The 24,094-nt window shown below is 40.2% G+C and overlaps 1 protein-coding gene across 4 annotated transcripts in view; it reads right to left on the bottom strand.

Moving 5' to 3' along the window:
* SLC4A4 (solute carrier family 4 member 4) overlaps nt 1-24,094 on the bottom strand; it is a 401,333-nt gene that overhangs the window by 261,048 nt on the left and 116,191 nt on the right. For all 4 annotated transcript variants that reach the window (XM_029234897.1, XM_029234898.1, XM_029234895.1 and 1 more), the window contains exon 3: nt 21,612-21,791. In XM_029234897.1, coding sequence (XP_029090730.1) covers nt 21,612-21,791 — 180 coding nt within the window. The remainder of the gene's footprint in view (nt 1-21,611; nt 21,792-24,094) is intronic.

Below are 24,094 nucleotides of genomic sequence, written 5' to 3' on the forward strand. Positions count from 1 at the left end.
CCTGCTGGATATGACTACTATTCTCCAAGCACTATCACAGAAAGAAGAGCTACATTTCTGAGAAGCATCTTATTACCTTGAAACGTTGAAAGGCAGAAAACCAGTTCTAGAATGTACTCTTTAATCATCACTCTCTGTCACCATTATTTTAAGGAAAATTATGACAGCCAGTTTGAACAAGTCCCAAATGAAAGGGAAATTTTTCAGGAAGTATTGTAGAAAGAAAGTGACAAGCCTTTCCAAGGCACCATGCCAACTATATCTCCAGTTTAAATGACCCTTTGCTCAAGACAAAATTGTTCTTTGGGAGGAAAAAAAAAACAACTGTTCTGTTATTTGGACTTATCTTCCCTATTCATCTGATTCATTCATACATTCACTCTGGTGACAGCTCAAGGCAACTCAGAAAAGGGTTGTACTGCCACTGGCAACGATTATAGTAAAGACGTTTCCTGTGCCTCCATCCTTTGGGGCCACTCCTGCTGTTGCAGTGAAAGAATTTAAAAGAATTTTTTTTCAATCAAGGAAGGAAGAAAAAAGTCTAAACTTGTGAATGAGCTGAGGACATTTCTCCAAAGGAATCAATGAAAGACAATATAAAGGGTCATTTGGCCCTAAGGGACATTTTGGAATGTCCAGCAACCTACTTAGGAGTTTTTGTTTTGTTTTCATTTATTTCCTTTCTATTTTACTTGTGACTATCTGAAAAAGAAGCTCTTTTCTAGCAACTTTTTTGTTACTGGTTAGTTTATGTAGCTTCAAAAGTCTAAACTGATTTACAGTAGAAATGTGAGAGCTGGAAGAAAATTTTAAAATTGCCTACACCAACCCCTCATTCCATGACTCAGTAAACTGAAGCCCAAAAAGATTCAATGAAGTGCCCAATGTCAGAGAGCTGGTAAGTGGCACAGATGGACTAGAACTCCATCTCCTGAATACCAGCTCAGGGCTTTCTCTGCTCCATCACAGGACCACTCCGTCCCTTTCAGCTTGGAAAAACTTCTGCAGAGTCTTATAATTAGAGCCTCCAACTCCTCCAAAGATACTGCATGTGGAAACTTAAATTCTAACACCTAAATTACTCAGGAATATTCTATTTGGTGACCCCGAATCCCTATCAAATTGTTCACTCTAATTCTTCATGTATAATTCTATCTGAATGGACTCAGAACACAGTCTATCCCATTTTTAATGGGCATTCATATGGCATGTATTTACTGAAAGCTTATAATATGCCAGTCACTAGGCTAAGCACTTGATATTGATTATCTCATTTAATCATCACAACTCTATGAGTTAGGGAGTCTTATCCCCAGTTTTCAGATGAGAAAACTGAGACTTAGAGTAAGTCAGGAAACTGGCTCAAGGACACACATCTAATCCAGGTCAATCTGATTTCAGCATCCAAGGCTTACCCAGTATGCTTCTCAGAGCTACAGACTTCTTAATCACTTAGCTATTCTTTCAAATCATTATGCCAATTTTTTCTTTATCAATATACACATGTAGAATTCTCAATCTAACATTCAGCTTAAGGAGTAAGTGGACTTTAGGCAAAAGCATGCTGCTTTTAATAACTGAAACAATGTGTATTACCTACTAAAGAAACCTCTCAAGAACAATGTCACAAGATTAGCTTTTGACACTGAACTGAAACCAATTCTGAACCAAACTTCTTGTGCTCAATAGAGACTCCCAGTCATCTGGTACTTGCCCCACTGTAAGAGTTAGGCTGGGCAGGAATGGTCTCCTCCTAAGTGAGTTAGCAATCTTTCACTGTTCTCAGAATCCTTGTCCCCATTATTTTTTATTTCTATTGTTAAGGATTTAAAATCATTTGCATATGAACTGGTTGCATTGTAACCTGCAACAGAGGAGTATCAGTATCTTTATTTGATCCACCATATATAAAGAACAGACTATTGCAGTGAGTAAACCATTTATCAGCTGTGTGTCTTGGATGAGTTACTTAACCTTGCTACATTTCTTCATCTACCAAATGGAGTTAATAGTTATACCCCCTTCATAGGTTGGTTATGAGGATTAAGTGAGGCTACTACTTACCAAGCATTCAGAAAAATGCTCAGTGAATGTTACCTATTCTTACTGTGGTAATGGTTATTATTATTAGAATAATCACAAAATGAGAGTGACTTCACTTACATCATTGATCACGGTACTAAAGGAATAAAAAAACAATTCTGTATTAACTATTCTCAACTAAGATCATTACATTTCACTACATGCTCCAAAATTAAACTTTTTCGTATCGATTCTTGACAACCCTATATCTAGTAGTTAATTCACCCTGGGAGTTCCTCAAAGACCCCATGAAATAAAATCCACTGAAATGTGTTTAAGCTTTTCCTGTGGTTCTGAGAGTCATCCGGAACACCTCCTTTAGAAATTTTGCATGTCAAAGTCATCTCACTCATGCTCCACGATGTGAAACTCTGCACGTGAAAGCCACACACGGGACACACGCTAAAGCTGACCCGACTACCTTTCGAGGAAAATTCGCACTTGCCTGTAGCTACCGCTGCAGCCACCTCAGTGCTGAGGTGAGACGACCTTCCTTCCAGACAATAGTCTGGATTAGGATCTCAGTTTTTTCAAGAGGTTAACAACTTTACCACTTGCTTAGCAAGAGGCCCACTAGTACAACAGTAAAGCAGGAGCTCATCAGAGCCAGAGAGATCTGTATTTGAATCTTGCCAATGAGCAACTAGATGACACTTTCTGAGTTACTTAACCTCAGTGAGCCTCCCCTTCCTCATCTGCAAAATGGGAATAATAACGTACCTTCTTCATTGAGCTGCTGGAAGGACTAAAGAAGATAATGTATATAAAGTGCATAGTATTCAACAACAACAAATAACCATTATTCCAAGTTTAGGGAAACAGTCTCAAGCAGCAACAGAACACAAGCTTGTCTACTACTCAGTATCAAATTCAAATGAGAGAAGTGATGTTTACAGAAGACGATCCTCCATTCTAGGTCTGCAGAACTTAACGATATACTTGCTTTTAGTTAACGTATCTCCGTAAAGCACTGTAAGAGCAAGATAGAGTGGGGAGAACGTGGGCTCTAGAATAAGCAAGGCTTGGGTCTCTCAAGTTTACTCCTTACTAGTTATGTGACTTCGAGGAAGTTATATAAATTCCTTGAGGCTGTTTCCTTATCATTAAATGGATATAATGATACGTTAAAAGACAGTTGCAATAATTAAATCTTTATGAGGGTTAAATAAAGTAAGGCACACAGAGTCCCTAGTACTGTGCCCGCCACATAATAGGTACCCAACAAATGCCTGCCCTCTTGCAATGAATTTTATGTCACTGCATAGTTATAAAATTTGGTTGAGAGCATTATCTTCAATTTTTCTTACTGCCCCTTACCTCAAGTGAAACGTTCCCTTTAGAATCCAATTCTACTAAAATCTTTGCTTCCCTTTAGCATACTTTTCCTCTTCTGACAAGAAATACCTAACTGATTGTGTCTCTCTTTTTAGCTGCCAGGAAGCTCAAAGACAAATTCTGCTCCATGACAGTACTGGTCTAAGTGGTTCTGCATATTCTATGTTCTCCCTGGTTTGGGCATGTATATTCACCCATATTTAATTATTACAAGACACCTACATCTTCTGTAGAATGTGAGAAACTATTAACCAACCAACTAATTAATTCAGTCAGGAGGAAAATATTGATCTAAGTGTTAGGAAAAGGGCACCTGACTTGGGATATTCAAGACCTAACTACTCTTCACATTTATCCCCTCTCCTTGGGCAATTCATTTAACCTTTTGGTTCTATAGTTTCTCATGTCAAGTAGGAATAATAATCTCTAAAGACCTCTCAGAATCATTTACATATTTAAGTGTGCTTTGTCACCTGTCAAGTGCTGTATAAGGTCAAGAATTATTATTTTCACAATCAAAGAAGAGGTGAATGTTCACATGAGTGAAGGTGTACACATACGCTTGGACTCCAGTGCAGCACTGGGGACCCCTGCAGGCAAACTTGGAAGATGAGTAGTGATGGAGCTCCAAAGTAGCCACCATGCTATAGGCTCGCTAGAAGACTCTCGGAGAACTCTCTGAGAAGGAAGAGGCCTCATGGAAATGAATGTAAACACTTCAACGGACAATCCCAATTCAGTAACTATCTTAAGCCCATTTGTTGTTTGGGGGTCACTAACCTACGTTGATTTGCTTAAAGTACAGTGCAAATGAGACCATGGTTTGTTCCCCAGGAGCCCGTGGACTGCACCCCTCACTCTCACCAGACTCATCACGGGAACAGGCTGTGGGTCACAAGGGGCTTATAATGTGGGAATCCCACATCTCTCCTTAATCCCCTACCAGCGACAGTGGATAGATCACATCAATGTCCCAAAGTACTCATACACTATTAATGTAATTCAAAGAGGGGGATTTTTTTTAAAAAAAGCTAAATTTGGGCTAGAATCAAGCAGCTCTTAATAACATGGAGGGTAGGTGTTTCTCCATTTTTAGAATAATTTGCTGATTTATTCCAAGGAGTTCAAATGTTCTCTCAGCATCTCTAAGTCTTTTATTCCAAAACCCCTCCCCCTCACTAATCACTTAGTGTAGCAGCTGCCTGCCCATGGAGGAGAGAGAGAAGGAAATTGCTGCAGAATGGCAGGTTGGAAAGATGATGAGGGAGGAGATGAAGTTGAAAGTCACAGGTTCACGTCCCAACTCCACTCCTTGTGAATGTGTGAATGTGATCAAATCACTGAATGATAATAACTCATACACACTGAGACTTATTACTTGCCAGTGCCCTTTGAGGGCCTCATACAGCAACCCAATGATGTAGATACCTTTCTCACCTTATTGTATAGATTATAAAAGCTGAGATTTAGAAAAGTCAAGTGATTTGCCCTGCATCAAAAGGCTGGGAGGTAAGGCACGCTGCCATCTGAGCTCAAACTATGATTCCAAGCCCATGGTCTTAACCACTGTGCAATGCTGTGTTTTGTAAATCTTGCTTTCTTAATCTGCAAGATAAGGGAATGATAAAACAGGCAGTAGATTTCTCACAAGGTTGTTATGAGGATCAAATATATGTACTCACGGAGGTGACAGCCCTTTATGAAGTCTAAAGTGCTATACAAATGTGACATGTTCCTGTTCAAGTCAGCATGCGTTTCCTAACACCAACTACTTCTAAGCAAGGCCAAAACGAAGTGACTTCTACATACATTCTGAACTCAGAAGAGAAACAACGACGACGACAAAAGATTTTTAAAAGGCATCTGTGAAAATGAGTGACTTCTGTGATAAGAGCAAAGACGGCCGAGCTGACGGGCAACGGGAAAAGCCCGTTCAGGATCTGCCCACATCCTTCAGAAAGACACAACTATCGCCTAAACTGCTGGAATTTCAGTAGACAGTAGAAGCTATTCTACTGCAATGCTCATCCATCCATTGCCAAGGCAACCCACTTTCAAAAGGAGTTTTCTCCAGGCTTAAGTTGACTTTAGACCAGTCAGGTGGAAGGCAACTATTCATAGCTGTGATTTTCTAATTGTGAATATACCCCCCCAGCTTTGGAGAAATGAATAGCAGAATCTGCTGGGGCCTGACTGCACCCGATGAAGAAATGTGTCCTCATTCTTGGCCCAACAACTCCAAGGTCACAGTGGAATGATACAGTAGAAAGGGAGCCAGACCAGGGGTCCGAAGACCTCATCCTAAGCCTGACCCTGTAACACAGGATGTGTGCCTTCGGGCAAGTTGGTAGCCTCTGGGAAGCTCTGATCAGTATCCCTAAGACAGAAATCATGCTTGGCTCTCAATGCATCAAGGGTTCTGGAACAACTGCACAGGGGTATAAAAGCCTCTCTAAGTTATATGGCACTACACAAAAATAAAATAGTTTGTAACATATAGTCAGCTCAGCTTCCTCAACTCTCCGAATGCCCTTTGAACTGCACACAAGGGGCCCAGGGGAAACTTGCGATGCCATCTAAAATAACTTTGATGGAAAAATGCAACTTGGAGAAAAGGGGAAAAAGCAAAGTGTAAAACACAGGAAAAGCGCCATAAAAAATACATTCTGCTATAGTCAATGAGGCCCTCCTGGGACCTTTTCTGATTTCTTTTTAGGGAAGACACACATTTCCTGATCACAGACTTTGAAAGTACAATCGACAAAAATATACTGATGTACTTAGTACATGAAAGTTTCCAAATTCCTCTGGCCAAACAAAATCTCGCTCACATCAGAAATTTCTCTTCCTGCCCTGGGTATGACAGAATAAGCTAACAAACCAAAACCATGGCATTAATCGTCACGGTAAGATACCATTCTACACTCTGGTGACAGATGTAAGTCACTCTGGAAGGAAATCATTGAGTAAGCAGAAGCACCTGACCCCGTCATTCGATCCTCCTTCTCTTCCTTATATCATGTGAGTCAGATAGAAAAGGCATATGCATGAGTTAAAGTCAATGTTCCTGATACTTTCCCCAGAATGGTTTGCCCCTCCACCCTTCTGCACTCTAAACTGTAGAACTGGTATCCTCAGGGGATGATCCTGACTGCCAGTAGAGTCTTATTACGTCAAAATGGACTGTCATGGAGCCACTAGAGAAGGTAGGAACGCACCTCTCCTGCGAAGGCCGAAAGCTTTTGCTGAGACTCACTAGTGGCTCAAAAACAAATGCTTTATTTGACACACTGATACAGTAGGAAGCAATATTCGCAGAAAAGAAAGTAACAGCACGTAAACAGAAGCCAGACGTGATTCAGTAGACAAAACAGCATTGGGGAAAAAAGACATGATGTCGGAAAACAAAACATTCTATTTAAACTCAGATAAAAAAAATTGATGCTTTCATTTGTGCGTTTGACATTTTATATGCTTAATCATTAACCTGAAATTGGTACCTTTTATTTTCTCAAATATTAGTCAAAGGAAATGGAATTATTTTCTAGATGGAAGTTTTCTCAGTGAGGCATTCCCATGCTCAGGCAGTGTTGATGGCATGTCTTTTTTTTTTTTTTTTTTTTAATTTTTGCTTTAATGATCTCTGCTTTTTTAAAAAACGTTTTGTTAAAATATAACTCATATAGCATACAACTCACCCATTTAAAGTATTCAATTTGATGTTTTTCTTAGCACATTCACAGAGTTGTACAACTATCACCACAATCAAATTTAGAACTGATTTTGATCACCCCAAAAAGAAACGTCATGCTTATTAGCACTCATTCTCTTTTCTTCTCCCAACTCCCAGCCCCTGGCAACCACTAATCTACTTTCTTTATAGAGTTGGATGGCATGTCTTAAACAAGAGTGTTTATGTTCACTGTGCTTCTTCCTAGCACAGAGCCTGATTTTGTGCTCTCCTTTTTACCTGCAGTGTTCTTCTCTTCAAACTTCACCAATTTTTTTTCTTTCTCATCCTTTAGATCTCAACTCACTATTGAGATCCCACTATTATCACCGTGGGCCACACTCCACCACAGCACTTACCATAGGTACAATTTAACATTTATTTGTATGGTATTTGATTAGTATGTGTCTCTCCCAACAGACTACAAGCTCCCTAAGGGCAGGAAGTGTCTTTAATTTTGTTCATCATCATATCTCCAGCATCTAGCACCATACTTAGTACACAGTAGACCTTCAATAAATACTCTGGATGAAGGGGTAGATGGATGAATGAGGCATCTCATCCTTCCTGAGACTGATGTGATCCTGGGGGTTTACTGAGAGACTCTCCCTACAGGTCTCAGTACTGAATAACTTTTCCATGACTTCATTTGTTCAGAAGGAACAAAACTTGGAGCGCTAAAGATTTCCCAGAGCAGGGAAGCTGAGTAACATTTTATACTAAAGTTGCTTGAGACCAAAATATTTTCAAAACATGCAACCAAGATAACTGACCAAATTTTAAAACTTTAAAATTAAAAAAAATTTTTTAAAGAACAAAGAAATGAGTGATAAAGTGACAGATGAGAGATTTTAACATAAGATAAACAGGTTCACATTTCACCCAGAAAGGAAAACTACCTGTGTCCACAGCAAAATCTAGTCATATTACCCATTGCATCCAGTCAATTTTAGCTACTTTATAGTTTGTTTTGTGTACTTTCTTAAATAATAAATGTAACTACTTAGAAAATCAGTAATAAAAAGATGCACAATATGACTTCTGATTCTAAGCCAAGATTTCTGGATTAAACATGTAGGATTTCAAGGGAGAAAAGGAAAGGCTACTTCATCTATTTTGCTTAAGTTCTTAATCACTCTGTAGCGAAAGAATAATAAAGAATCGATACTGACAATGCAAATTGAACTTGGATGTGTACAATGACTTTTAGATCTCATTCACTCAAGCTAGAAGCTGTGAAAAACTCTGATCTAACATTCTACCTAGTCACGTTAGTACAATGGTTAAGAACCTTTGCCTGGAGTCAGAGAAACAAACACCAGTGCCCCAGCAATGCCACTTGCCAACCATGTAATGTCAGGTGAGTCACTCACCTCTGTGTCCCTAACCCTGAAAATGAGGACATTAACCTCAGAGGGCTTTGATGAGGAAAACTAAGATTACAATTTCTAGGTACTGGCAGAGTACACAGACCAGATCTTGTGTCCAATAAATGTTAATTGTTATTATTATCAGCAACATTTTATCAACAAAATTCAAGTCACCTTAAATAATGAGATTTATTCTCATTACTTCTCACAGCTCTCCTTCATAAGAAGAGAGTGAAAGGACAGGTAGACATATAAACAGAACAACCTAGAAAATATGAGGGGCTGCTCAGGCTCACCAGCAATAATGACAAAATTAAGAGATTCCAGGTCTTACTTCCTCTAAGTAAAAACACATTTTTTACCGTTTATGGAATAAATAATGGAACTAAAATATTCATTCACCAATATTCATTCAAATATGTGTCAGCCACCCATCCTTTTCCATTAGGAAACATGCATTTCTCCAAGTACCACCCAGTTCGCTTAAGCTTTCATCTCATTGGTCAGGACTAAGTCACATGCCCCCCCGTCCCACCCACAAGAGAACCTGGGAAACCAATGTTTTCAGCTGCCACACTGCTGTCATGAACAAAACTGGGTTCTGAGGATAAAGAAGAAGAAGAGAATGGATATTAGACAGTCTACTAAGCAGAGTCTCCTAAAATGGACTTTCATGCTCGTTTAAGTACAGAAATATGATGACCACGTTCTTTCCTTCTAAAGGGGGAAGGGATCTTTTGGTAGAAGCCCCTCAGCTTGTTTACCCTCCATGCTGGTCCATTCCTGGGTGAAGGAGGAGTGAAACCTAACCAGTTCCTCACTCCTCTCCCCTACCATCCTGACATTCCTGATGCTCCAAGGCTCAATTCAAGTGCTGCTTCCTCTGTGAGGCCTTCTCCCACACCCCCTGCCAAACCTAGGCATTTTCCTTGATGCCCTCATACCACCTTGTGTATAACTCTACTATAGCAATTACCATAGTCTCTGCAATTTGTCTGATTTGTGTCATTTTCTCCACTTAATTGTCAGGTTTCTTTACGAAATTTTCATCTCTACAGGCCCAGTGCCCAAGTCTATGCCTAAAAAGAAGAAAAGAAGAAGTACTCCCTAAATATTCCTTGGATTGGATCAAAATGGATTAAATTGAATTGACTTGCACTGCACTGCACTGAAGGCTCAGGGATCTGGCTGCAACTCTTTTCTCACCCTGCTGTGGTGGCTCACGGGGTGCCTGCCCCAGAAACATGAAGGATGATGACAAGCTTACAAGCTTATGGTTCATACAAATAGATCATGTCTCAATGAGATCATGCATTAGCTTGGCTTGCTGGCCAAAAAGGAGAGTCAAAAAACAGTTACATTAGCTTATTTCCTCTCAGGGGAACCGTGGAGAAAGGAGTAAAAGTCACTGTTTACCAAACAAAAGGCTGAGAAAACATTTTTTCATTTAAGACTATGACAAATTAGTGAAAGTGACAAAAATAAATAAAAACCTACCACATACTCCAAAAGTTGCACAACTGCCTAAAAGCCAAACTGTAATTGTAAATGTGCTGGCATTTGGCACAGAGATCAGGATTTCAAGGAAGCGAGCCACTCTTTTATGAACACTACTAAACTGAAATGTCACAAGCAGCTTTTGATTAAACTATGATTGTCACAGTATATAGGAATGAACTAACATATGGTGTTTTTAAAATAAACTACTAACCACATCCAGTGGTTTCAATTAAAGAATGGTTCATTGCTTACAAAAATTCCCCTAGATCCAGCTGTCTTGCCAAAAAAGTCCCATTGCCTCACTGAATTTCCACTGTCATCAGGCAGATTACTAAAGGGCCAGTCTTGGATTTGATGTGGACACTCAGGGTAACCTCTGTAGAAAGTACTTTCCCCCAGCTTTGTCTTGTGGCTGAACAAATCCTGGGGGTAATCTCCTATAAGGAGTATAAGTTGAATTGCAGTTATATTACATGGCCTACTAGAAGACTTAGAGAATACTTAAAAGAATTCTTTAGAATGCTAAATAAAGTTATACCATAGTGTTCTGGAATTTTTAAAAAATAATAATTAAAAAGTATTAAGAAGAGGACTAGTAAGCTGTAAGACCCAAGTTCCTGATAGAAGAAACATCTCAGAGATGACTCTAAAACCAATACAAGGAAGTAATGTAAATAGATGAATGACAGGAAGCTAGTTAGAGAATCACTGTCATCATTTCATAATCATCCCTGGGGAATTAAAGATAAGGCAGGTAGAGGCCACTTGGAACTTGTTTGAGGAGAGCATGTAGAGACCTGGTCCTGCTAAGAAATGGGGTTCTATTATGAGGGGTGAGATGTTAGCCTCTGGCACTCACCCAGTGATTTTTCTGTTCTTTGGTCTCACTGTCTTTCTCGATAGTAAGGGTCCCTCCACGTTCTCTCCTTCTCAGAATTTGTCATCGCCTCTCTCTCCTTACCTTCAGTGCCATTCATGTGCTTTCTTCCTCCATCCCTACGACTGGCCAAAATGTAGAACTCAATGACATTTTAAAAAATCAACTGTTATTTAAAATAAATACAAACTTCACGTTGGTTTTTCTTCTTATACATTGCCCTTGACTGATCTCTTTTTCGTCTAAACTAGTGTGAGCCTTCTATTAAAATAAGGTTCTCCACGCCTTCTATTAAAATAAGGTTCTCCACACCCACTCTTAAAGGCAGTACATTCTCCCCACCTGCCAGACAAGGAAAGCATCTCTGTCACTTTTACTGTATATAAAATATGCAAAGCAGATCCTCAAATTTATCCCATTATATTCACCACTTAGATGTCTTTACAAATGTCAGAAACAATCATAAAATAATAGAATAAAAGGAGCTTAAAGAGAATGTGTCATAAACGTATTTCCAGTCCATTTCATAGAGGGAAAAAAATCTATAAACCTTCCAAGTTTGGTTCAAGCATGCAAATAATAGCTCAGAAAAAGTTTCCTCAAGCCACACACATCTGATCTAAATGAGTGGCCAGTGGAACACCAGTTATGCACCTCCAGCCCTTCTTAACTACAGTATCTTTTGCTCAAAATCTATATTTAAAACTTGGAGGAACAAGGGAGAGTATTAGCTGTTTCTGGGTGTGGACATCAATAAAACAATAATCCAAAAATCTTTTTGAAATTCTTTGCTTGTTTGTTTCCTTGGTTTTTGTCTGTTTGGGGAATTCAGCAGTTTCACAAGCAGTAACAGAGTAGAGTCAAAGAACTGACAGGATTTTAGAGTTGCTCATGCATGCATTCTGGATATTGGGTAAATCTGCAGCGAATTTCTAGTTAAAGAAATTGCTATCCCCATGACTTGGTAACAGAAATCACACTATTTTCTGCTGAAAACAGCTTCAGTTTTGAACAAACACAACTTGCTATATGGTCCACATGTTTATTGGAAATTTGCATCCAGAGGTCACATTTTTCCATTACACTTAAGTTATTCCTTCCCAAAGCCTCGTAAATGAAGCAGAATCAATGAAATATAATTGCTTTCTCTGTGGCCCTTGTGGCAAAACTTGGTAACAGACAAAGGATAACTTTAATACAAATTGATGGATCACAGTAAAACAGCTACCAGAAGTGGCTTCTAAGGGTATTGAGTAAATCCTGCTTTTTAAAAAAATGGAATTCTGCTTAATTGGCAAATAGCAGAAGAATAAAAAATTTCAGGGATGCTCTTGTTTCAAAAACATTACATCATAATTCTGAGAAGGATGTACAAAGGTCACCTAAGTTCATCTCTGCAGCAACATGGACTACTCTGTTTATCCATAATAAACATACATAACAATTCTTAAAATTCTCTATGTAAGACACTCCACAAACAGCCTTGGTGACATCAAGTGATTAACAAATCTCACTATCATAAGTAACCTCTTTTATACACTATCCTCACTCAGCACAGTGGAATATGAACCACAAACAGTCAGGCAGAGGCAAGCTTACTCCAATTCAACATGTTAATATGGTTCTTTAGTGAAATGTCATCTAAAATAATATTTTGCATTCTTGCATTGACATGCGTATCTTCACACATTTTAATACTTTCTCATGAGAAAAAGTACGTGCAGGGTAGCACTTTTATTTCTGTTTCGAAAACATGAACAATTTCTATTTTATTTACGTGCTAATTAATCATTGCAAAACAAAGCTGTAGAACTATATAGCATGAGAAAAATTACTTTTCTCTCTTTTCATTTCACCATTATTCAACTCAGCCTCTTACACAACTCTGGTGATTTCTATTTTAATCATATTTCAATAAGATTTAGGTGGGGGGGATAGTATTTTTTTTTAACTAAGGTCGTTGTTAATACTAAATAATTACATAACCTTTCCTCTTCAGTTTTTATTTCTCAGACACAGCAGAATATTTTAAACTAACTGGTAATTTCTAGACATTTTATTTGTGCATCCACTCAAAGGATATGCTATTTCAGAACATGACTCAAAATAAGTACGAAATATTGCTCCTGCCCGTGAGGCTCTAATGATATGGCTGGAGAGACGACACACAGCTGAATGAAAGAGGTCAAGTCAACACTTGAAGCATCACAGGCCTAAGTACCAGAATATGTAATGTACTTGTAAAATACTTGCCACAGGAGTTCAAAAACTGGGAAAGTCATTATGCGTGGGTGTAAATGCTCTCTTTAAGGCCTTGCTGAAACAGAAGAAACCTATAATTTTCATTAAACTATTGAAAAAAGTAGAGGAAACTCCATTACATTCTCAATTTCTTTTTAAATGTCTATGGACCCCAAGTGAGGAACCTGCTTTCAGTAATGAGAAGCATTAGAAGGTTTTTTTTTATTACCATTATTGTTTGTTTATTTAAAGAGAGACTAGATGGAAGGGACTTTTTAGATACCTGGAAGCCTTGTCAGAAATAACTCCCTCCTAGGGAATTCCCTGGCAGTCCAGGGGTTGCGAGATACCTGGAAGCCTTGTCAGAAATAACTCCCTTCTAGGGAATTCCCTGGCAGTCCAGGGGTTGCAACTCTGTGCTTCCACTGCAGGGGGCATGGGCTCAATCCCTGGTTGGGGAACTAAGATCCCACATGCCATGTGACACCCCCCAAAAAAAGAACAGTGCATTTTGACAGTACGGAGGTTCCTTTAAACACTAAAAATAGAATTACCATATGACCCAGCAATCCCACTACTGGGCATATACCCTGAGAAAAACATAATTCAAAAAGACACAGCACCCCAATGTTCACTGCAGCGCTATTTACAATAGCCAGGTCATGGAAGCAACCTAAATGTCCATCGACAGACAAATGGATAAAGAAGATGTGGTACATATATACAATAGAATATTACTCAGCCATAAAAATGAATGAAATTGGGTCATTTGTAGAGACGTGGATGGACCTAGAGACTGTCATACAGAGTGAAGTAAGCCAGAAAGAAAAACAAATATCGTAAATTAACACGTATATGTGGAATCTAGAAATATGGTACAGATGAACCGGTTTGCAAGGCAGAAACAGAGACAGAGATGTAGAGAACAAACATATGGATACCCAGGGGGAAAGTGGGGTGGTGAGGGGGGGATGAATTGGGAGATTGGGATTGACATATATACTCTAATATGTATACAGTAGATAACTAAGAAGAACCTGCTGTATAGCACAGGGAAATCCACTTCACTGTACAGTAGAAACTAATACAACATTGTGAAACAGCTATACCCCAATAAAAAAATTTTTTTTAATTAAAAAAAGAAATAACTCCCTTGTATTTCAAGTTAGACACTAAAGGCAGAAAATCCAAATAAGAAGATAATGCCTTAGGAATTCAAAGGAAAGGGCAGACACAAGAGATACTTAGAAGGAAAAACCAATAGGACTCAGTGAGTGGCTGATTATGGGAGAAAAAGAATAGGGAAGAATCAAGGATTACTGAGATTTTGATTATACAGGTAAGAGGATGATGGGGACTCCGTGCTCACAACACCTCTATAGAAATGTGATGAAAAGTCAAGCAACACTCCCCATCCATGGGAAAGTTATTAAAAGAACCCAACATTCCTGCTTCCAGATTGTGGTCATGGAAGAATTCCAGAGAATTTATTTATAGAATATACCCATGGTCCCCCATGGTCCCACATCCCAACTTCTGCATCAACAGTTCAAACCCATAAAGCCCTGAATCTAAATCCCTGGTATTAAGAACCCATATAGTCCTTTAAGAATCTTTTTTTTTTTCTGATATGAGAAATTTCCTGAACAGAATACCATTTCAAGAAGATCCCTACCAGTATCTTTCATTTTTTCAGTGCATTCCAATCACACACATTCTCACACACATACTCACAAATACACTCACACCCCCAAGCTTCCAATCTTATCCTTGAACCCAAACCACAGGATGAGTCCTGCCTTCTGCTGAGGAAGTAATACCTGTGACAGATAGTCATTTACACCCCCTTCGCTTCTCTGGAGTATACTTCACATCTTAAATTCCATATACAGCTCTAGTTTTCCCCCATTTTCCATCTCAAGTCACAGTCTCTTTTTAGCCCTGAGTACCCCAGCACCTGGAGCACAGTGGAACCCTCTGAGGCCTCTTGAACTCATGAGTCACTATAAATAGCAGCAACATCAACTCTCCCATGACACACGTAAATGCACTATTCATAACATCTCACAGCATGATAAAATGAAATAACTATTGTAATAGAATAGGCAGAGGCAGCGAGAAATGACACTCTTCCATAGTGTAAAGGACTGCCACTTGGAGGCCACTTCAAGGTGATTTCAAGAGAACTGCGTTTCCAAAATGCAAGGCTCCCTAAGAGGTTTATATAGTTAACCAACTGGAGAAGAGAGAAGAGCTAAGACACAGTGCTCCTGTACTCGTCAGCATCACAGAGGAATAAACAGCAATTATTTGTACCACACAAAACACAACATTGTTGAGCCAGCTTTGTGCCACCAAAAACAGAAGTATGCCAAACATTTTTCCTCTCTGCACAGCACTGCCTTTGAGTTGCTGATGCGTCCCACCCAACTGCCCTTCTTAACCAGATTAATTTCACTGAGAAACACAAAGAAAGAGCCAGAAAGAGATCCTTTTCAGGAAAGAAGGAACAGCCCATTTGCTTGCTGGGGCCCAGAAGTGGGAATTCCAACTGTTGACTGAAGTCAAGGGCACATTTGGTAAGCAGAGTCACTTGCTAGTGGCCCTATGTTACACAAAGGCACAGCACAATAGGTATCACCTCTGCCCCGTGAAAGTCTTATTTCCTTGGTCCTTTCACCTGCCAGCCAGCATCCAGCCTGTACCACTGGCAAGTTAAGAGACTTAGCTCTCCCAAAGATGCCTTTGGGAGCCAGGAGCCAAGCTGACAGCCAAAGCAAAGGAAGAACTAGTGGGATTTTATAGTAGAAAAGGCCATAAGAGCTTAAAAAGCAGTGATTAATGTTCACAGGGAATTAATCTCTGCAAAGTTTTAGTCTGAAGCTTTGGCATTACCTGTGTACAATGGATGGGAAAAGATGAGCTTGAAGAAAATGTTCAGAATAACCCAAAATAATAATTGCTAACCAGATACACTTCCCATTTAATACTCAGAGCACTATGAAGTAACCTCTGTCGTTATTCCCTTTTTACAGGAGAGGAAACAGCACAGAGAGCTTAACTATCTTGCCAAGGCCACGCTGCTGGTATGAGCTGGGATTCGAACTCTGTGTGGCTTGAATATGTGCTCCTAACTGATATGATACACTACCTTTCCAGTAAAATTCCATCACAAGTGGCCCTTCTGAAAAGGCAAACTTTAAGTTTTCAATTACTTTTAAATACCAAAAGCCTTTGTTTCAGACCTAAAGTACTTCCTCCTACGTACATAAGATGAAAGATAGAGAAGAGGATGAAAAAGATGGTATATTTCTTTTGTGTTTTGTTTCCTAACAGGGACAGAATCTACCTCCTTTCACATACATTCCGAAGACTCCCTTCTCTCCTACATACTGCTTCATTTGGGGGATACACAAATGGCACACAGAAAATTTTTAAAATCTTACTTTGTGATATCAGCATTAAGGGTCTTGCCTAAAAACATTTAAGAATCAAGAAAAAGTAGGAATGCACCCAGAAGAATGAGGTCAGGTGTGGGGAGGGCGCAGCAGTGTGTGTGCGCTGGGAAAAGGGGAAGTCAAATGACAAAACCCCAAATAATCTTGGCTCTTATGAAAAGGTACTCTGTTCATTTCCCCGGAAGCACCGAACAAAAGCAGCTGCCCATTTCTCTGCTTCAGTTTCCTGACTATAACCGGATCACCAATGGGCATCCATTGTTCCAGGCTCACAGAACAATGTTCACTAGCATAAATGCATCAGTTCTGGTACACATCCAAAGAGCTAAGAAAGAATACCACAAGACTGAATGAGTGTCTGTGTGCGCATACCCAGCGACCAGATTCCACCACGGGCAAGACATAGGTGTGCGAGGCAGTTAGCACCGCCCAGCGCCGATGCATGTGCAAGCTTGTCAAGAGATATACTACACATCAGACCACTATGCTGAACAGGATGTTCTGCTTGTAGCTCTGTTTCCCAACATTCTACACATCTTCAGAGTCTCTGCAGTCACAGAGCAGCCTGTGATTCCCCCATAAGCATCCCAGGGCACTAACAAAACGCAAAGCACAGAGGTGAGAACCATCGATGGAAGGTCTCTGCACTGTGTTTGCAGAGCCTAGCTCATCCAGGACCACCTTCCCACCCAGAATGGGCAACCCTCAGAGGATGGCAGCTGCTAACTTAGGGGGAAAAAAAGTGTATGGTGGGGGAGGCGAAAGGATTATTTTTAAGGAAGAGCACAATCTAGCTTTTCTCTCCACCACCTACTCCACACACCACCTCCTCGTTCCCTTGTCTCTCCTCCTGCCTGCTCTTCCATTTCACTTGTCTCCCCCAGCCTCTCTCCCCATTGCTCATGCCACACTTCTCACATGTGCTTTCTTCTCTGTGTCCCAAGCTGAGACACCAGCTCAGACACCACACTGAGAAGAGCAGCTGTGTGAGGACTCAGAGCTGCCACTGAGCTCGGAGGGGAAAGGAGGGTGGCTAGCCTCCTCCTCAAAGCTCCAGATGCATGAGATTCAAAATGTGCTTCCACTCTTTAGAAGCCCTGTCTTGAGACCAGAGCCACAGAGAAGAGAAAAAAGCATCTGTGTTATAAGTTAAATGAACCCGTTAATTATGTCATCTTCCTAATGTGCCTAAATACTGGAGGATATTTGGCTTACGTCTTGTTATAAATGTCCTTTACTATTCATTCTGTGCCTCCTTAATATGGCTTCTGAAGCTGAGCTGCCATTCTCGTCCGGAAGAGTAAGCATTTTTTTTTTCTTTTTTTTTTGCAGTACATGGGCCTCTCACTGCTGTGGCCTCTCCCGTTGCGGGGCACAGGCTCCGGACGCACAGGCTCAGTGGCCATGGCTCATGGGCCCAGCTGCTCCGCAGCATGTGGGATCTTCCCGGACCAAGGCACGAACCCGTGTCCCCTGCATCGGCAGGCGGACTCTCAACCACTGCGCCACCAGGGAAGCCCCGGAATAGTAAGCATTTTTAAATGTATGGGATGAATCCATGTGCTCTGTGGATCAATCTCTTCCATCACCTGTGGGTGACGAGCAACTCAACACACTCAGGAGTCGTGTACCCAGACCAAAGTACCACTTTAGCAATAGTTAAAATAATGAGGCACTTCCCAAAGTAGCATAATTAAAAGTTAGGACCAGATTGAAATGGCAAGAGAAAAAGGCAGAGCAGGGAAATATAAAAGATCATGTGTGAGGATTAAAAACCAGAAAATCAACTGGATCTTTACCTATAATGTGGGAAACAGACCAACAGAAGCAATGTCTTCCGCTGTAGTAATCAACTGCTCTTCAATAAGCATTTATTAGGCACATATATACTATGTACCAGACACTGTACTAGGTGCCAGAGATAACATAGGTGAACAAAACAAACCTGATCCTAGCTCTCAGGGAGCTTACGATGTACCATCAGCACAAGACAAAACTGTAGGCTAACAAAGTCCCAAAGTGAAACATGTATTATGAAGGAAAGAGATAAGAAGTGAGGGGGGCTAACACTGGAGAACCTACGTCAGAGTGAGCAGTAGGAAAAGGTCTCTCTGAAGAGACCAAACTTTAAAGCTGGAACATAAAGGGAGAGAAAAGCTAACCGGGGCCAGAATGAGTGACCATTCCAGAAAGAAGGGATTGCATGAGCAAAGGTCCTAAGGCAGAAAAGGTTTGGGCACCACTGAAAAAAATCACCGTGGCTGAATTAAAGTGAACAAGGAGCAAATAACACAAAGGACTCTGGTGAGACACAGTGGGCCCTAACGCCCAACCGAGATTTCATTCTAAGGAGTGAACGGCATGACCCAATTTAAACTTCATGATGATCACTGCTGCCACTGTGTGGGAAGAGACTTGAAAGGCGGAGTCTGTTGCAGTTGCCTTAAGCAAGAAATAAGGATTCCCTGGACCACAATGTGGCAGCCAAACCAAAAAAGAGTAGACAGATTCAGACATATTTTAGAAGTAGAACCAACAGAAGTCATTGATGGATTGCATATGGAGGTGACAGCAAGGAAAAAAAATCAGAGATGATTCTCATCAAGTTACTCTATTTCCATGTGGGGCTTCTTCAGAAGTTACAAGCATGACCTGCTACAACGCCAGGCCCTTGCAAGAATCTAGTCTAGAGGACCTGGTATGTCTGTAAACATAAGTTAACTCAAAAACCCAAGAACAACATAAACTGGGTGGGGCTGTTCCTGACAGACAGTAATGGCAGGTATTTCAGTGAGTTTTCCCATAAGAATTTTATCTTCATGTTGGTGTCAGAGCCCTGTAGCTTCCCCCAAATCACAGATTTAAATGTCTTTCCATATCTGAGTGCAACAATCTTAAATAGAATTGCACCAGATAAACCAGCGACCAATCTCGTTAGTCTCCATGATAAGCAGTGGAGAAAATACAGTAATTTCTAAGAGGATCTTCATGTCAAATTGGATGCCTCATGTCAAATATGTCACAGGCATATGACAGCATAACTTAGTGACTAGCAGAAAGTAACAACTATAAAATACAAATTTATAAATCATTTTTTTATTATCATTGTCCTTAACAATGATGTCTCCATAGGATCGCTTCAGAAACCAAGTATACAACCCAATCCAGTACTCCCCAGGGAGGAGACCTCTGAGGGTAAAGAGAATGAACTGCCTTCCTTATTTTACATGTTGTACTCAAACTGGTCCCCCAAATGCCACAGAAAGCCACAGGACCCCCATGGGAGAGACAGGTTCAGTCTCAGTACCTTTCTGACCTGTTTATTCACTATTACCTACTTGAGTATTACTGGCATTGTTTCCACTGCCCTTCCTAAAAAGCTATTACATAATTATCATCTCAAAATCCCTTGGCCCATTTGTGTAGGTGAGCATCTCTTTCCTTTTTAGTATTTATAGTGATGATGCACTCTTGTTCTTAAATTGCAGAATGAGAGATTATGAGAGAGAGAGAGGGAGACAGAGAGAGACAGAGAGACAGATCACACACGCACACACACACACACAGTGGAGACGCACCTCTGATTCTGGCTTAGGCCTTGCCAAAACAGATAGCAAATGGAGATAAATAGTAGTAATTTATTTGGAAAGGGATGTTATCTTTTGTTCCTCCAGACTATTAACTGTGAACTTTTTTGGCTGCATTTCAAGGAGTTTGCTTGAAACAGACCCCATTTTTTTAGTCAACATATGAACAGTTCCTTTCAGAAAGGCTCTCCCCCAACATTCCAGTGAAGAGCACAGAACTCTTGCCTCCTGCCCTCTGGTCCCATCTAAGTCTTAAATTTATTCCAACACTTTAAAATTATAATATAGTGGAACATCTCCAAACTGTCCTCAAAACTTTCCTCTTCAATTTGGTGGTCCACCTGATGGCTCCTCTCAGCATAAGTACCTCTCTAGCTGCTAAGCCACCTGTTCAGCTCCAGGAGAGAGACTATAAAAAAAAATTCACAGATCCACACCACACTTCACACCCTCTTTAATTTAACTCTGTAAATTCACTTTTCAACACACCTGAGCTGTTAATTCTAATTTGGCCTCTCATCACCTGCAAAGACTGAACTGGATCTTTATCTCCACCACCCATAATAAAGCGTTCTATTGCAGGTTCCAGACTTCTGCAAGTGTAGCAAAGAGAGGAAGAACTGTGCTGAGAGCTCTGCCAACATGAAAAGCTGTCACTATGTAACTCCTGTTGGGGAATCTTCCCAAATTGGCATATGTTTCTACTGCTTCTCCCTTCTACAGCATATATTCATGTTCCCTTCAGCCACAAAGCTGCCCAGATAGCCAAACGTTCTCCATATCAAAAGGAACCAAAGCAAGAGACACCTACACCTAAACACACATCCACCCTAGCGCTTGAATCCAAGGATGTGCTTTGACCTCCTGCTATTCTGTTCCTAATAACACCTCTATCCAAAGTATGATATCTAATAGGTTCAACCTTTCAAGAGCTGTGTCACTCTATATCCTTCTCTGATTTTCAGGATGCTTTCCCACTATTCCTTTTTAAATCAACCTGGCTAAATGTCACCTATATTCCTATAAATGTCATATATATATATATATATATTTCTCATCTTGACCTACTATCTTAATACAACCTATTGCTAAGCAGGAACAATCCAAAAATTTCTTGAAGAATCTCCCAGTTACTGTTGATAACTGCAGTTAAATACCATCTATAACATTCTGTCCTCCTTCCCTAGTCAAAACACACAACCACGCCTAAACTCTGTCACATCTTTTCTGACCAGCTCATAATTTTACCAGATCTCCTCCTAGACCAACCTGCTGGGACAAGAAAAGTCTCTCCAGAGACATTACGCTTTAGAGGCCACCACTCCAGTATCGCTGCGTCCCTCCCTGTTAGCCACAAGATCTTGACACGTGTCTTTCCCCAGGCTGCGGGAGTGGAGCAGAGAGAGGCACCCACACCCAGGGAGTACTCACTGAGAGGCTTTAGGATGCTGCTACTGGACTCATCCACGTTCTCCACATCGGACTTGTCAGAGTAGTTCTCAGAGATTCTCTCCTTTTCCTTCTTTTCTCTGTGCCCTGCCTTTCTCTTGTGACGTCTCCTTCTCCTGTAGCTCTTTGGCACATGGACCCCGATGTAGATGGTGTGGTGGCCTGAGGAAGGTACACAAATCACCAGTCATTTCAAATCACAGTCTCCGCTGCACAGAAATTGCACAAGACCCACAGGTCAGAAAAAAATGTCTATGAATTCAACACTACCATTCCATATTTGACAAATAAACTGGAAAAATAAAATCTTCTCCCAATTTTCATTGCGCTAGACTGTAAATCAACCTGTTGGTTGGCACTAGGATTCAGTGATGGTGTGCTCTAATTCTATCCAGAGAGACCTCTTTGTTTAGGAAAGTCAAAGAATACTGAACCGGAAATCAGGAATCCTTGATTCTGGTCATACCTCTGCCATCAATGAGCTATCTGACCTTGAGCCTGTCCCTTAGCCATTCCAGGCCTCAATCTCATCATTTATATAAAGAGAGGCTTAAATTGGGTAATCCCTAGAGGCCCTTCCAGTGCTAACTTTCCTGGAATCTGTGATTATACTGAACACAGTGATGAAAAAGGAGCTCTTGGAACTGTAGGGGGGGCGGGGGTAGGGGGGAGATCTAACTCAAAGGTCAAGAGGTCATTCTGCGGGGTATAAGGTTTTACACTAAAACTTTTTTTACCCAATCAGCAGAATAGAGACTTAGAACTGGGACAAACTAAGAAAAAATAAGACATACTTGGAGAGAAAATTTTAGAAATACTCAAATGTTCACACTAGGAAACAGCTAAAATGAATGTCGGCTACAGTGCCATTCTCATTTTTCTTTTTTCGTTTGCAAAAGTTTCTAAAAACTGGTTGTTGCAGTGATAAAAATAAACCCAGCCCAGTAAAGATTGCCTTGAAGAGAAGGGCATGAGGAAAAAAGATTGTGAAATGCTTTTAGTTCTCTAGATGGAAGGAGCTGCAAAACTGACAAGTGGTATTATTTTTACAAAATCTGATAAGACAGAAAAAAAAAGGGAACTCAAAGTTCTACGTTTTTTTTTTAATCGGAAAACTTTTACTTTCACTTTATATACGGTCTAACTTCTGAATGCGGGAACCACCATTTCGGAAGTAATGTGAAAACTACTTTTTTTTTTGAATTGCAAAAAAGATGAGATAATCTACGGATTTCCTTTCCCATTCTGGCATTATTCCTTGATGACCACTTTACAGTGCTGCAGACAATATCACACACCCACATGCAATACACATACATGCAAATGTCTGATGTAAATGCTGTGAATTCCTTTCCACGGTAACTCATCAGGCATATCTAAAAACACCATAATCCACAGGGTTGTTCCCTTAAACTGGAAGGATTAAAACAATTATATCAAGAAAGAGGTTCCAACCAAGGAATGCAGAACCCTAGGTTAATGGGTAAGCATTCAAAAGAAAATATCTCATACTTGGAATGAAGTTGGAGGCATCTACATAAAACATGAAGCACCAGCCCCCAGCACACACACAGATATGCACACAGACACACACGCCAACTCAACTACTAAAAAGCACAGTGAAATTCCCCTCACAGAATGTGTGCCAATGAGAAATTTATCATGTCTAACCATTTACAAGCAAATTGTTCTCATGGGAAAGCTATATTATACTAGGAAGTAGGAAATGTCTCAGAAACAATGTGAATTAAGAAACAGTGTCAATTGTTTCCTGCCCTCCAGTTACTGAGGGAGTCCTGCAGCTTTATCTCAAGTCACACAATATATGTAAGCAAAGCCAACCAATTTCTTCAGTAAATCAGACTCTGAAAGCTTGATTGCCTTCGTTCAAGAAATAGGAAAACATCATGAAAAAAACTAAGAGGTTGAAAAAAATTTTTTTAACCTGTCACATTAAACATTTTCTTATTTTGTTATACAGCAGAAACTAACACACCATTGTAAAGAATTATACTCCAAAAAGATGTTCAAAAACATATTTTCTTATTAAAAAATGGTAACCAAGCAATAAAAAAAAATGTAGTGGCTAAGCAACATGAGTCAAATTGATGTTACATAGAAAGATTTTTTTAATGTATTTACACAAATCTGCATAGTATATTTGATAAATCATTTAAAAGACAGTTTACATGGGCTGATAAGATTTTAAGGTAAGATTTCTGGCTATAAAGTGTTGTTGTCAACCCAACAAAAGAGTTGGGACGATTCAGAAGGTGAGTTTTCAAAGCCCAGGAGAGAAAGGTACCTTACCTTCAGAAACCTAACCGGAGTCGTCATCACCATAAAAATGGTACCACTGTATACGCATCATGATCACAGGCCTCCTCCCTGTCTTAGGAATAAGATTCAGCTTATCCCCATCTCCTCCTGCCCCTCCCTCAGATGCTCCCCCAACCCCGCCGACT

This window comes from Monodon monoceros, unplaced genomic scaffold, assembly GCF_005190385.1.
Source record: "Monodon monoceros isolate NGI ecotype Baffin Bay Population unplaced genomic scaffold, NGI_Narwhal_1 Super_Scaffold_20, whole genome shotgun sequence".
In the NCBI taxonomy this organism is placed as follows: Eukaryota; Metazoa; Chordata; class Mammalia; order Artiodactyla; family Monodontidae; genus Monodon; species Monodon monoceros.